Genomic DNA, 12,898 nt, shown 5'->3' with positions numbered 1-12,898 from the left:
TTATTATTATTATTTGTTAATTGTTATTATAATTATGAATGAATAATTAGTATTATTATTATTATTTCATCTGTCGGGAAGAATTACAAGTACTGCATGATGTGTCCAGAGATGGCAGAAGAGACTCATGGACTGTTCTTAACCACTGCCAAGATGTAGTTGCTTTTTGTGCGATTTTCAGCTGCGATGGTTTAACATAGGTGGGTGCTACATGTTCGGCATTGGAGGACCAGTACCCACGGAGAGGCACTGACCGTCGGAGAAGCAGATGTGTTGCACTGACGAAGCATTCTGGGCCTGTTTGTCAGACTGTCTTTGTTTCAGCGTAGCCTAGTGGTTAGGGCGTTGGACTAGTAACCGAAAGATTGTAAAATCGAATCCCTGACCTGACAAGGTACAAATCTGTCGTTCTGCCTTTGAACAAGGCAGATAACCCACTAGGCTGTCATTGAAAATAAGAATGTGTTCTTAACTGACTTGCCCAGTTAGGTAAAGGTAAAATAAATTCACCCTGGCTGTAAGGTCAAAGCCCCCATCACTCTCTAATCCAAACTGCCTCAACTCCCAGCCTTACATCTGCAGCATAGACATTCAATCTCCATTTAAATTGTTTGTTTGTTTTGCTTTTTATGTGCTTTGATATTATTTTCTGTAATGAAAAGCGGTATACAAGTTAAATAAATTATTATTATTAACATTGTTATTTGTGTCTATATATAGGTGTTTGTTGGAAGCTCACTCTATAATGAAATGAATGAGTAGTCAAATGGTAGGAAACTATTAGCTGTGGAAATGATTCAATCGTGTTCAATGCCCCATCTTGCTACTGCAGTTTGAAAGTCTAAACGGGATCATTGGGACATCCCAACTCTGATGTCACCCCATTAAAAATTACATTTAAATGGTTATGTTAAGGCTTAAGGAAATGTTATGGTTAAGGTTAGGGTAGGGTAGGGTAGGGTAGGGGTTAAGCTTAGAGTTTAGGGTTTAGGGTAGGGATGTCCCAAGGATCCCTGATAACATGAACACTGTTTATGCACACTACACTGGGAGATCAGTCATTACATTATCAAATTCATATCCAATTAAGACAGGGCTGATTAGATGGTAAAGATGGAATGACGGATTAGATGGAAAGACAGAGTTGTCATAATGTCCACACAGTGTATCTTCATCATGTCATCGATGTACCAGTCCAGGACATTTGACTTGAGGAAATGCCAAACACCAAACTTCAATTCTTATTTTGTCTCTAATGAGCAAGCATTAATGTAGATACTTTTAACGCTGTAATAAATATAAATGTCACATCTGTCTTTGTAGGCAAACCCCTAATTAAAGATTGTTCAAATAATACTTTTCCAACTAACAAGAAAACCAACAGACTTCTAATAAAACCACAGTAGTTATCTAAACTAAGAGCTTTTAGAAGCAAACAAGAGAAACATACTATTAATCAAACTAATAAGATTCCAATGTCTCATGTACAGTGGGGAGAACAAGTATTTGATACACTGCCGATTATGCAGGTTTTCCTACTTACAAAGCATGTAGAGGTTTGTAATTTTTATCATAGGTACACTTCAACTGTGAGAGACGGAATCTAAAACAAAAATCCAGAAAATCACATTGTATGATTTTTAAGTAATTAATTTGCATTTTATTGCATGACATAAGTATTTGATACATCAGAAAAGCAGAACTTAAATATTTGGTACAGAAACCTTTGTTTGCAATTACAAGAGATCATACGTTTCCTGTAGTTCTTTGACCAGGTTTGCACACACTGCAGCAGGGATTTTGGCCCACTCCTCCATACAGAACTTCTCCAGATCCTCTCAGGTTTCGGGGCTGTCGCTGGGCAATACGGACTTTCAGCTCCCTCCAAAGATTTTCTATTGGGTTCAGGTCTGGAGACTGGCAGGCCACTCCAGGACCTTGAGATGCTTCTTACGGAGCCACTACTTAGTTGCCCTGGCTGTGTGTTTTGGGTCGTTGTCATGCTGGAAGACCCAGCCACGACCCATCTTCAATGCTCTTATTGAGGGAAGGAGGTTGTTGGCCAAGATCTCGCAATACATGGCCCCATCCATCCCTCCCTCAATACGGTGCAGTCGTCCTGTCCCCATTGCAGAAAGGCATCCCCAAAGAATGATGTTCCACCTCCATGCTTCACGGTTGGGATGGTGTTCTTGGGGTTGTACTCATCCTTCTTCTTCCTCCAAACACGGCGAGTGGAGTTTAGACCAAAATAGCTCTATTTTTGCTCATCAGACCACATGACCTTCTCCCATTCCTCCTCTGGATCATCCAGATGGTCATTGGCAAACTTCAGACGGGCCTGGACATGCGCTGGCTTGAGCAGGGGGACCTTGCGTGCGCTGCAGGATTTTAATCCATGATGGCGTAGTGTGTTACTAATGGTTTTCTTTGAGACTGTGGTCCCAGCTCTCTTCAGGTCATTGACCAGGTCCTGCCGTGTAGTTCTGGGCTGATCCCTCACATTCCTCATGATCATTGATGCCCCACGAGGTGAGATCTTGCATGGAGCCCCAGACCGAGGGTTATTGACCGTCATCTTGAACTTCTTTCATTTCTAATAATTGCGCCAACAGTTGTTGCCTTCTTACCAAGCTGCTTGCCTATTGTCCTGTAGCCCATCCCAGCCTTGTGCAGGTCTACAATTTTATCCCTGATGTCCAATATCACTTCCGGGTTGGAGCGAGCGGTCGCATTCGCGCTTTGGTCCGCAGGTAGTATAACTTTCATATATCACATTCATTAACTTATAGTACAACGTGTGTGATTTGTCTAATCTTAGCAATTTCTCTTAGCTAGCTACATAGCCGCTTTGTATCAAAAATATGGTATTATCGTATTACGTCGTCCTAACGCAGTCTACACTGCTATCTGCCCAGCAGCTAGCCAGCTAGCAAACGTCCACCGTCTACCAATAGCAGCACTGTAGCAACTATTACACTCAACTGAACGACTTGATTAGTGTAGTGTTAGCTAGCTACATAGTTGTCTTTGCTGTCTTCGTACCAAGATAATTGTGTAGTTTAGAGTGTGTAGTTTTAGAGTGATTATCTTAATTTACCGAGGTTAGCTAGCCAGCTATTTGTCGTCCTTAACATAGGAGACACTGCTAGCTAGCCAACAGCTAGCCAACGTCTACCGAATAGAACTTCCGCACTCAACAAACCGGTCGGCATTCCGCTTCGCCTCCACAGGTAGTATCACATTTTTCATTTCAATTCATTACAGTACAACGGTTTGATTTGTTTTATCGTAGCTAGCTACACAGCTAGCTACATAGCCGTCTTTGTATCAAAGATAATTGTGTAGTCTAGAGCGATTTTCTAGGTTAGCTAGCCAGCTACTGTCGTTCTTTTAACGCAACGTAACGTAATCAACACTGCTAGCTAGCCAGCTAGCCCCCGAATAGCAGCACTGTAGAAACTATTACACTCAACGGAACGACTTGATTAGGTGTAGTGTCAACAACGCAGCCACTGCCAGCTAGCCTACTTCAGCAGTACTGTATCATCTTAATCATTCTAGTCAATAAGATTCTTGCTACGTAAGCTTAACTTTCTGAACATCGAGACGCGTAGTCCACTTGTCATTCCAATCTCCTTTGCATTAGCGTAGTCTCTTCTGTAGCCCGTCAACTATGTGTCTGTCTATCCCTGTTCTCTCCCCTCTGCACAGACCATACAAACGCTCCACACCGCGTGGCCGCGGCCACCCTAATCTGGTGGTCCCAGCACGCACGACCCACGTGGAGTTCCAGGTCTCCGGTAGCCTCTGGAACTGCCGATCTGCGCCAACAAGCAGAGTTCATCTCAGCCTATGCCTCCCTCCAGTCCCTCGACCTCTTGGCACTGACGGAAACATGGATCACCACAGATAACACTGCTACTCCTACTGCTCTCTCTTCGTCCGCCCACGTGTTCTCGCACACCCCGAGAGCTTCTGGTCAGCAGGGTGGTGCACCGGGATCCTCATTCTCCCAAGTGGTCATTCTCTCTTTCTCCCCTTACCCATCTGTCTATCGCCTCCTTTGAATTCCATGCTGTCACAGTTACCACCCTTTCAAGCTTAACATCCTTATCATTTATCGCCCTCCAGGTTCCCTCGGAGAGTTCATCAATGAGCTTGATACTTGATAAGCTCCTTTCCTGAGGACGGCTCACCCCTCACAGTTCTGGGCAACTTTAACTCCCCACGTCTACCTTTGACTCATTCCTCTCTGCCTCCTTCTTTTCACTCCTCTCCTCTTTTGACCTCACCCTCTTCACCTTCCCCCCTACTCACAAGGCAGGCAATACGCTCGACCTCATCTTTACTAGATGCTGTTCTTCCACTAACCTCATTGCAACTCCCCTCCAAGTCTCCGACCACTACCTTGTATCCTTTTCCCTCTCGCTCTCATCCAACACTTCCCACACTGCCCCTACTGGATGGTATCGCGCCGTCCCAACCTTCGCTCTCTCTCCCCCGCTACCCTCTCCTCTTCATCCTATCATCTCTTCCCTCTGCTCAAACCTTCTCCAACCTACTCCTGATTCTGCCTCCTCAACCCTCCTCTCCTCCCTTTCTGCATCCTTTGATTCTCTATGTCCCCTATCCTCCAGGCCGGCTCGGTCCTCCCCTCCCGCTCCGTGGCTCGACGACTCATTGCGAGCTCACAGAACAGGTCCGGGCAGCCGAGCGAAATGGAGGAAAACTCGCCTCCCTGCGTACCTGGCATCCTTTCACTCCCTCCTCTCTACATTTTCCTCTTCTGTCTCTGCTGCTAAAGCCACTTTCTACCACTCTAAATTCCAAGCATCTGCCTCTAACCCTAGGAAGCTCTTTGCCACCTTCTCCTCCCTCCTGAATCCTCCTCCCCCTCCCCCCCTCCTCCCTCTCTGCAGATGACTTCGTCAACCATTTTGAAAAGAAGGTCGACGACATCCGATCCTCGTTTGCTAAGTCAAACGACACCGCTGGTTCTCTCACACTGCCCTACCCTGTGCTCTGACCTCTTTCTCCCCTCTCTCTCCAGATGAAATCTCGGCGTCTTGTGACGGCCGGCCGCCCAACAACCTGCCCGCTTGACCCTATCCCCTCCTCTCTTCTCCAGACCATTTTCGGAGACCTTCTCCCTTACCTCACCTCGCTCATCAACTCATCCCTGACCGCTGGCTACGTCCCTTCCGTCTTCAAGAGAGCGAGAGTTGCACCCCTTCTGAAAAAACCTACACTCGATCCCTCCGATGTCAACAACTACAGACCAGTATCCCTTCTTTTCTCTCCAAACTCTTGAACGGCCGTCCTTGGCCAGCTCTCCCGCTATCTCTCTCAGAATGTCCTTCTTGATCCAAATCAGTCAGGTTTCAAGACTAGTCATTCAACTGAGACTGCTCTTCTCTGTATCACGGAGGCGCTCCGCACTGCTAAAGCTAACTCTCTCTCCTCTGCTCTCATCCTTCTAGACCTATCGGCTGCCTCGATACTGTGAACCATCAGATCCTCCTCTCCACCCTCTCCGAGTTGGGCATCTCCGGCGCGGCCCACGCTTGATGCGTCCTACCTGACAGTCGCTCCTACCAGGTGGCGTGGCGAGAATCTGTCTCCTCACCACGTGCTCTCACCACTGGTGTCCCCCAGGGCTCTGTTCTAGGCCCTCTCCTATTCTCGCTATACACCAAGTCACTTGGCTCTGTCATAACCTCACATGGTCTCTCCTATCATTGCTATGCAGACGACACACAACTAATCTTCTCCTTTCCCCCTTCTGATGACCAGGTGGCGAATCGCATCTCTGCATGTCTGGCAGACATATCAGTGTGGATGACGGATCACCACCTCAAGCTGAACCTCGGCAAGACGGAGCTGCTCTTCCTCCCGGGGAAGGACTGCCCGTTCCATGATCTCGCCATCACGGTTGACAACCCATTGTGTCCTCCTCCCAGAGCGCTAAGAACCTTGGCGTGATCCTGGACAACACCCTGTCGTTCTCAACTAACATCAAGGCGGTGGCCCGTCCTGTAGGTTCATGCTCTACAACATCCGCAGAGTACGACCCTGCCTCACACAGGAAGCGGCGCAGGTCCTAATCCAGGCACTTGTCATCTCCCGTCTGGATTACTGCAACTCGCTGTTGGCTGGGCTCCCTGCCTGTGCCATTAAACCCCTACAACTCATCCAGAACGCCGCAGCCCGTCTGGTGTTCAACCTTCCCAAGTTCTCTCACGTCACCCGCTCCTCCGCTCCTCCACTGGCTTCCAGTTGAAGCTCGCATCCGCTACAAGACCATGGTGCTTGCCTACGGAGCTGTGAGGGGAACGGCACCTCAGTACCTCCAGGCTCTGATCAGCCCTACACCCAAACAAGGGCACTGCGTTCATCCACCTCTGGCCTGCTCGCCTCCCTACCACTGAGGAAGTACAGTTCCCGCTCAGCCCAGTCAAAACTGTTCGCTGCTCTGGCCCCCCAATGGTGGAACAAACTCCCTCACGACGCCAGGACAGCGGAGTCAATCACCACCTTCCGGAGACACCTGAAACCCCACCTCTTTAAGGAATACCTAGGATAGGATAAAGTAATCCTTCTCACCCCCCCCCCAACTTTACCTAAAAGATTGAGATGCACTATTGTAAAGTGGCTGTTCCACTGGATGTCATAAGGTGAATGCACCAATTTGTAAGTCGCTCTGGATAAGAGCGTCTGCTAAATGACTTAAATGTAAAAATGTAAATGTCCTTACACAGCTCTCTGGTCTTGGCCATGGAGAGGTTGGAGTATGTTTGATTGAGTGTGTGGACAGGTGTCTTTTATACAGGTAACGAGTTCAAACAGGTGCAGTTAATACAGGTAATGAGTGGAGAGCAGGAGGGCTTCTTAAAGAAAAACTAACAGGTCTGTGAGAGCGGAATTCTTACTGGTTGGTAGGTGATCAAATACTTATGTCATGCAATAAAATGCTAATTAATTACTTAAAAATCATACAATGTGATTTTCTGGATTTTTGTTTTAGATTCCGTCTCTCACAGTTGAAGTGTACCTATGATAAACATTACAGACCTCTACATGCTTTGTAAGTAGGAAAACCTGCAAAATCGGCAGTGTATCAAATACTTGTTCTCCCCACTGTAGTTCAGCTACATGTCAATAAGAGATTGAACTGTGTGGATGTAATGGATGACCAATGATAGGAGTAGGCCTACCATTTATTAATTAATAGTGATAGCTAACATATTAGTTTGTTAGTTGAGAATGAATGCCCGAAACAGATAAAAGAGAAGTGTCATTGCGGAACTTTTTTGCTGCTGTTTTCAACATCTTCCTTCTCTCAGTTCCCATCATATAGAAGACATTTCTATTTTGGGTTGATGTGATATGTGCCTGGTAGCAGTGTTTAGGATCAGTAACCATCTCGACTCACTGAAAGACAGACAATTGCAATAGCTAATTATGTCTGAAGGAATAGTCTATGCTGATGTAAAGTTCAAAAAGCAACAAAGGACTGAAGGAAAAAATTGTGGTACGTTCTAAACTAAAATATGTCACAAAAAAATGCTTTTTTATAGACATGCTGTATGCTCAGGATGTGAAGAATGTTCAACAAAAAGCTTCTACCTGCATAAATATCTATCTAATGTTAAAGAGGCAATCTGCGATTGGTAAATACATTTTAAGACTTTTATATTAATGATATATAGATATTGATTCTTGAAGAATATTACTTATAAATGCCTCATGAGCTTAGTTCAACTGTATTATCCCATCAGAACGCCAAATGTAAATTTGTTGTACTACATTGTTTGTGCACAACGTAATTGTAAACAAACACTGTATAGCTTCAAAACATGGTTAAAGCTATCATTTTGATCTCATGGTCATCCAGCCCCACCTCTCAGAGACGAGTCCCACATTCTCAATTTCCAGATTATTCTGAAATTATATTAATACTGTATTGACTTTATTTGACAATGCATATTGTTAAGCTATTTCAAAACAAAATGACTTCCCACTGGGCACAGATGACAGTTCAATGTATAGTTTTGATTTACATTTGGTTTAGTTGTCAACCAACCATGTCATTGGATTTAGGTTAAAAGTTGGTTTTAAAAAAAGACAAAATACCCTCACGTTGACGACTTTTTGCAAATTCAATCGGTTTTCCACGTTAATTTAATGTCATCACACTGACTTTTTTGGTTGAAATGACTTGGAAACAATGTTGATTCAACCCGTTTTTGCCCAGTGGGTTACATCACAAAGAGATTTTAGGGATTTCAATTAGTACTTTGTAGGTATATGTCACGATCGTCTTCGGGTGAAAGAGAGGACCAAGGCGCAGCGTGATATAAATACATATTGTATTTATTTAAGAAAGACGAAGAACACTAAAACAAACTAAACAAAACAACAAACCGACGACCGTGAAGCTATGCAAAACAAATAAGTGCAGACACTGGCAACTTACACATAGACAATTACCCACCACCTACCTAATGACTGTGGTTGCCTAAATATGGCTCCCAATCAGAGACAACGATAGACAGCTGTCTCTAATTGAGAACCAATCTAGGCAACCATAGACTTACATAAACACCTACAATGAACACAACCCCATGAACTCTACAAACACCCCCTAGACAAATACAAACACCCTAGACGAGACAAAAACACACAAACATCCCCCATGTCACACCCTGACCTAACTAAAATAATAAAGAAAACAAAGATAACTAAGGCGTGACAGTATATTAAAAGGGTTTTCAAGAAACCTATATTTAGCCGGTTGGCATAAACATTTTTAAGCAGGCCTCATGCTTTATCGGTGATCTGTGCCGATTTTTTTACATTAACAAATTGAGTGTCAAAAATGCTTGTTCTTGAACAGCCAATGTGATGAGAGGAGTTTTGTCCTATTCTCACACGTTCATGGTTACATTTCAGCAACAGCATTCACAGTGAATGATACCACACACTCTGAAATCTCCATTTCCAGAACCGGATGCAACCAGCCATCTATCGACCCTAATGGTAAGTGTGTGTGTGTGTGTGTGGGTGAGTGCCTGCGTGTGTGGTTACGTGTGCGTGTGTGAGTGTGGTTGTGTGGGTCAGATGAAGTCAGTGCAAATTGCAAGCAAGGCAAAACAATGAGAACATTTGCTTTCAGCAAACTGAAAATATCTCAACCACATATGGGTGAGAAAAAAAGTTTTCAGCATGCAGAACAGAATCTAATTGAGATTTTGCATCATCCTTGTCTCCATAGCCTCAAAAACCATGTTCCTTGTTCCACGAATCATACATTTTCTTCATGTTTTGATGATTTCATGTCTAACATACAATAAAACTAAGTAGAAAGTTGATGGGAGTCTGATTCATATTCTCTCTCTGTCCCCTCAGCTGGTGACCCTGATTCTCAGGAGGGGTCAAAGGTCAAACCAAGTGGATATGACCCTGTCAGAGTTGTTCTGGTGACTCTCTGTGTTCTTCTGATGGGTGCTGTCATTGGACTTGGGGTTCTCTGTAAGTACTATAGAGTAGACCCATGGTGGAGTCTAGAGTAGGATTAGGAGTCCCAAACTGGCTGTTCACATATGAGGCGGGATAGGATAGCTACAGGAAAGTTGGGTCAAACTCATTACTGTACGTTTCAAATGTGTCTTTTTCACACTGATACAATTAGCCCACAAACCCAGTGCAGCACTCTTCAAAATCTCAAATATTTGATTGAAAATAATCTTACAGCAGGTGAATTTTGGATCATGTGACACATGCTAAGATGAATACTAAACAGTACATTTCCAGTGACATTTTCATCCCGATAGAAAGTGTATAGTATATGGGCTTTACCCTCTCAGTTATGAGGAAATGATTGATGTCACGATGCAAAAATTTAACATGTTTTAACCAGAAGAGAGAAGGGGAAGTTTGAGTACAAAATGTGACTCGTTTTTTTCTTTTTTCTCAACAGTTTTGAAACATAATGAAGAATTGATTAAGCAGAGAACTTGCTGTACAATCACAGGTACTATGCGAGAATGTCCAAATTAATAGTGGCACAAGATCCAGTCATTCCAAAAAGTGCTTTGTTACATAGGCCTATGTTTTATATCATAGAATGAACTCCATTAAGGAATTGGAATTACTCTAAGAAATTCCATGGTAAAAAAAGAAAATGGAAGTCACTTCAAACCTAATTTTATTGCTTCGGTTTCAGTCTATTTCTGCTTTTTTCTTATCCCACTTAGGCTGAGGCTAAGTATATGCATAGTAAATCAATGTGTTTTCATGTCAGTATGGATCTTACACAATCAGTGAGATTTAAAAAAAGTAACTATTCATATAGTATGTTACAAATACTGGACTATAGACAACGACATATATATCACCAGGTTATTTCTGTTCCCTCCCTCCACAGAGCATGAGCGTCCAATGTGTGCTCATGATTGGATGTGTCAGGGGAAAAAGTGCTATTATTTTTCCAATGATAGTCTGACCTGGGTTGAGAGTCAGGGCAAATGTGTCTCCATGGGAGGACAGCTGGTCATCATAGACAGCCATTATGAGCAGGTAGTTATCACGACTATTGAATGGGAATTAAATAACACATTGCATCTGTCCTTCCATATTATCTTTCATTAATTAAGGCTGTGGTCGGGCAATAGATTTTGTATCCACAAATTACAGATTGAGCCAATGGGTTTATAAGATTTAAAAGGGCTTTACATTTTATTATGAGGGCTTAGTACCATGTCAGTCTAATGAGAAAAAAACAACTATAAAGCACATGCAATTAAACATGCAATCTACAAAAATTCAAGTACACCATGTTTGAAAGATAATTCAACCAATTACATAATTTTGTATTTTTTGCCTTATAAGGCTAAACTGAAATTTGTCTACGGACAAGGAGAGACTGCAAAGCACGCTTTTGTTTTGAATACCTCGCTTTTAGTGGTTACAGCGTTGGGCCAGTAACCGAAAGGTTGCTGGATCGAATCCCTGAGCTGACAAAGTAAACATCTGTCATTCTGCCCCTGAGCAAGGCAGTTAACCCACTGTTAGCCGGGCGGCGACGACGTGGATGTCGATTATGGCAGCCCCCCGCACCTCACTGATTCAGAGGGGTTGGGTTAAATGCGGAAGACACATTTCAGTTGAATGCATTCAGTTGAACAACTGACTAGGTATCCCCCTTCCCCTGTTGTCACCAACCGCTAATTTTAGCATTTCATAACCAAAACCAATAAAATGAAAACACTTTTTAGTCATTGAGCTTTAGGTTCCACAAAAGCGTGGATTACTGTTCTTGGGTGTACTCGTCTAGTCCATAGACTGCTATCAATCAGTGTAAGGCAACATTTGGGTGAACTATCCATTTAACCCATTGTAGCACTCTAATATAATTTGTCAATCAATATTCCTGGTGAAGACAATCTTAGATAAGAAAGTTGGTGCTATAATGAGTCATGGTGAAGACAAGTTCTGGATCGGACTGACAGACCAAAAAGAAGAGGGAAAGTGGTTATGGGTGGACGACACACCTCTTGAATCAAATAACAGGTCAGAAGTTATTTTGAATAGTAATACATTTACGAAAGCATGATCATTCAGTATTGCTTCTACAGCATTAGAGTATTGTGATGTGTTCTCATAATTGACCAAACACAAAAATACAGGTGAAATGATGATTCCCAAACAATGCAGTTAATATGAGGACATGGATGGCTGAATTAATTATAATGTAATTCCTCTGTAGCTTCTGGTTTGTTTCCCAAAATGGCAAGAAAGAGCCTGACAACTGGCAAGGAGACAAGGAAATAAAAAATCCAGACGGTGAAGACTGTGCTAGAATGGGAGAAAAACATGGTACTCATAATGGCAAGAGTTGGTTTGATGTCAACTGTGGTTGGTCTCACAGAAGAATATGTGAGAAAATGCTATTCTGAAATGTCATTTTTGTCCCCCCCAGTTTTATCATTGGAATGTGATACAAAACACGCAATGGTGTGCTTTAGGACCATGCGGACGCCTCCGAGCGGTCGGGTAGTCTGTTTGAAGTGTTTATCCGACTGGGTAAAAAAAATAAAAAAATACCTTATGTCCCTCCCACTTCTAAAACCAAAGTTGCACCCCTGTGATACAGTATCTGTGTGAAACTAAAAAAAGTATTACATTTTGCTATGAACACAAAAGTATCTTTACGTATCTTTTTGCTGACATTTATAATAAGAAGTGAGGATAAACTGTATTGGTAAATGTATTACAGTAGCTTACTGCTGATGTTTACAGACTGCTTGTTATCAACAATACGTTTATGCTTTTTGCGTTTTATGCTATAATGTAAAACAAGCCAAATCTACAACTGAGCCTAACAAAAAACATGTCAGATATCTTCAGTTCAGCATTTTCTTTATTAAAGAAAAACTCCACCCAAAAACTATCTTTTGCTATTTATTTCATTAGTCCATTGTTGATAGAAGTTAGGTTTCCGTCCAATTGGTGACAGATGTTCATGCGAAAAGAAAAAGAAATGGGCATAAAAATAGAATGCGCATTTTCCCACCAGAGATGTTTCCATCAAATTAACATGTTGTGGATAAAAGGATGTGGGTGATGACCTAGTGCACATAAAATAACTTTTGTGGTTAAATTCCCATTCCCAAATAAAAATACAAGTTAAATGGGGTTCCGTAGTACTTTCACCTCTACTGATGGTTTTGTGAAGAAAATAAATGTGTTTTAGCGAATGTGCCCACTCTAGTTTTGGCGTGTGCACTATATAGCCAATTATTATGGACAAAAGAGTGAGATATTTTTTATTTGTCAAATGACAGCCAAGCATTGATCATCATGCCGCCAAAATAAGACCCTCGATATTTTTTTC

General features: G+C 42.8%; 1 protein-coding gene across 1 annotated transcript; it reads left to right on the top strand.

The window, feature by feature from the left end:
* Window positions 1-7,377: 7,377 nt before the first annotated feature.
* On the top strand, window positions 7,378-12,452 carry LOC112069365 (C-type lectin domain family 4 member E). The gene is made up of 7 exons (XM_024136685.2): window positions 7,378-7,534; window positions 8,956-9,042; window positions 9,412-9,534; window positions 9,983-10,036; window positions 10,430-10,581; window positions 11,444-11,574; window positions 11,771-12,452. Exons 1-7 carry the CDS (start codon window positions 7,465-7,467, stop codon window positions 11,958-11,960), a joined length of 807 nt encoding a protein of 268 aa, XP_023992453.1. The 5' UTR covers window positions 7,378-7,464; the 3' UTR covers window positions 11,961-12,452.
* Window positions 12,453-12,898: the final 446 nt, after the last annotated feature.

Source organism: Salvelinus sp. IW2-2015, unplaced genomic scaffold (assembly GCF_002910315.2).
Source record: "Salvelinus sp. IW2-2015 unplaced genomic scaffold, ASM291031v2 Un_scaffold995, whole genome shotgun sequence".
Taxonomy (NCBI): domain Eukaryota; kingdom Metazoa; phylum Chordata; class Actinopteri; order Salmoniformes; family Salmonidae; genus Salvelinus; species Salvelinus sp. IW2-2015.
The sequence above is the reverse complement of the archived record's forward strand: the minus strand, read 5'-3'. Positions and strand labels throughout refer to the sequence as shown.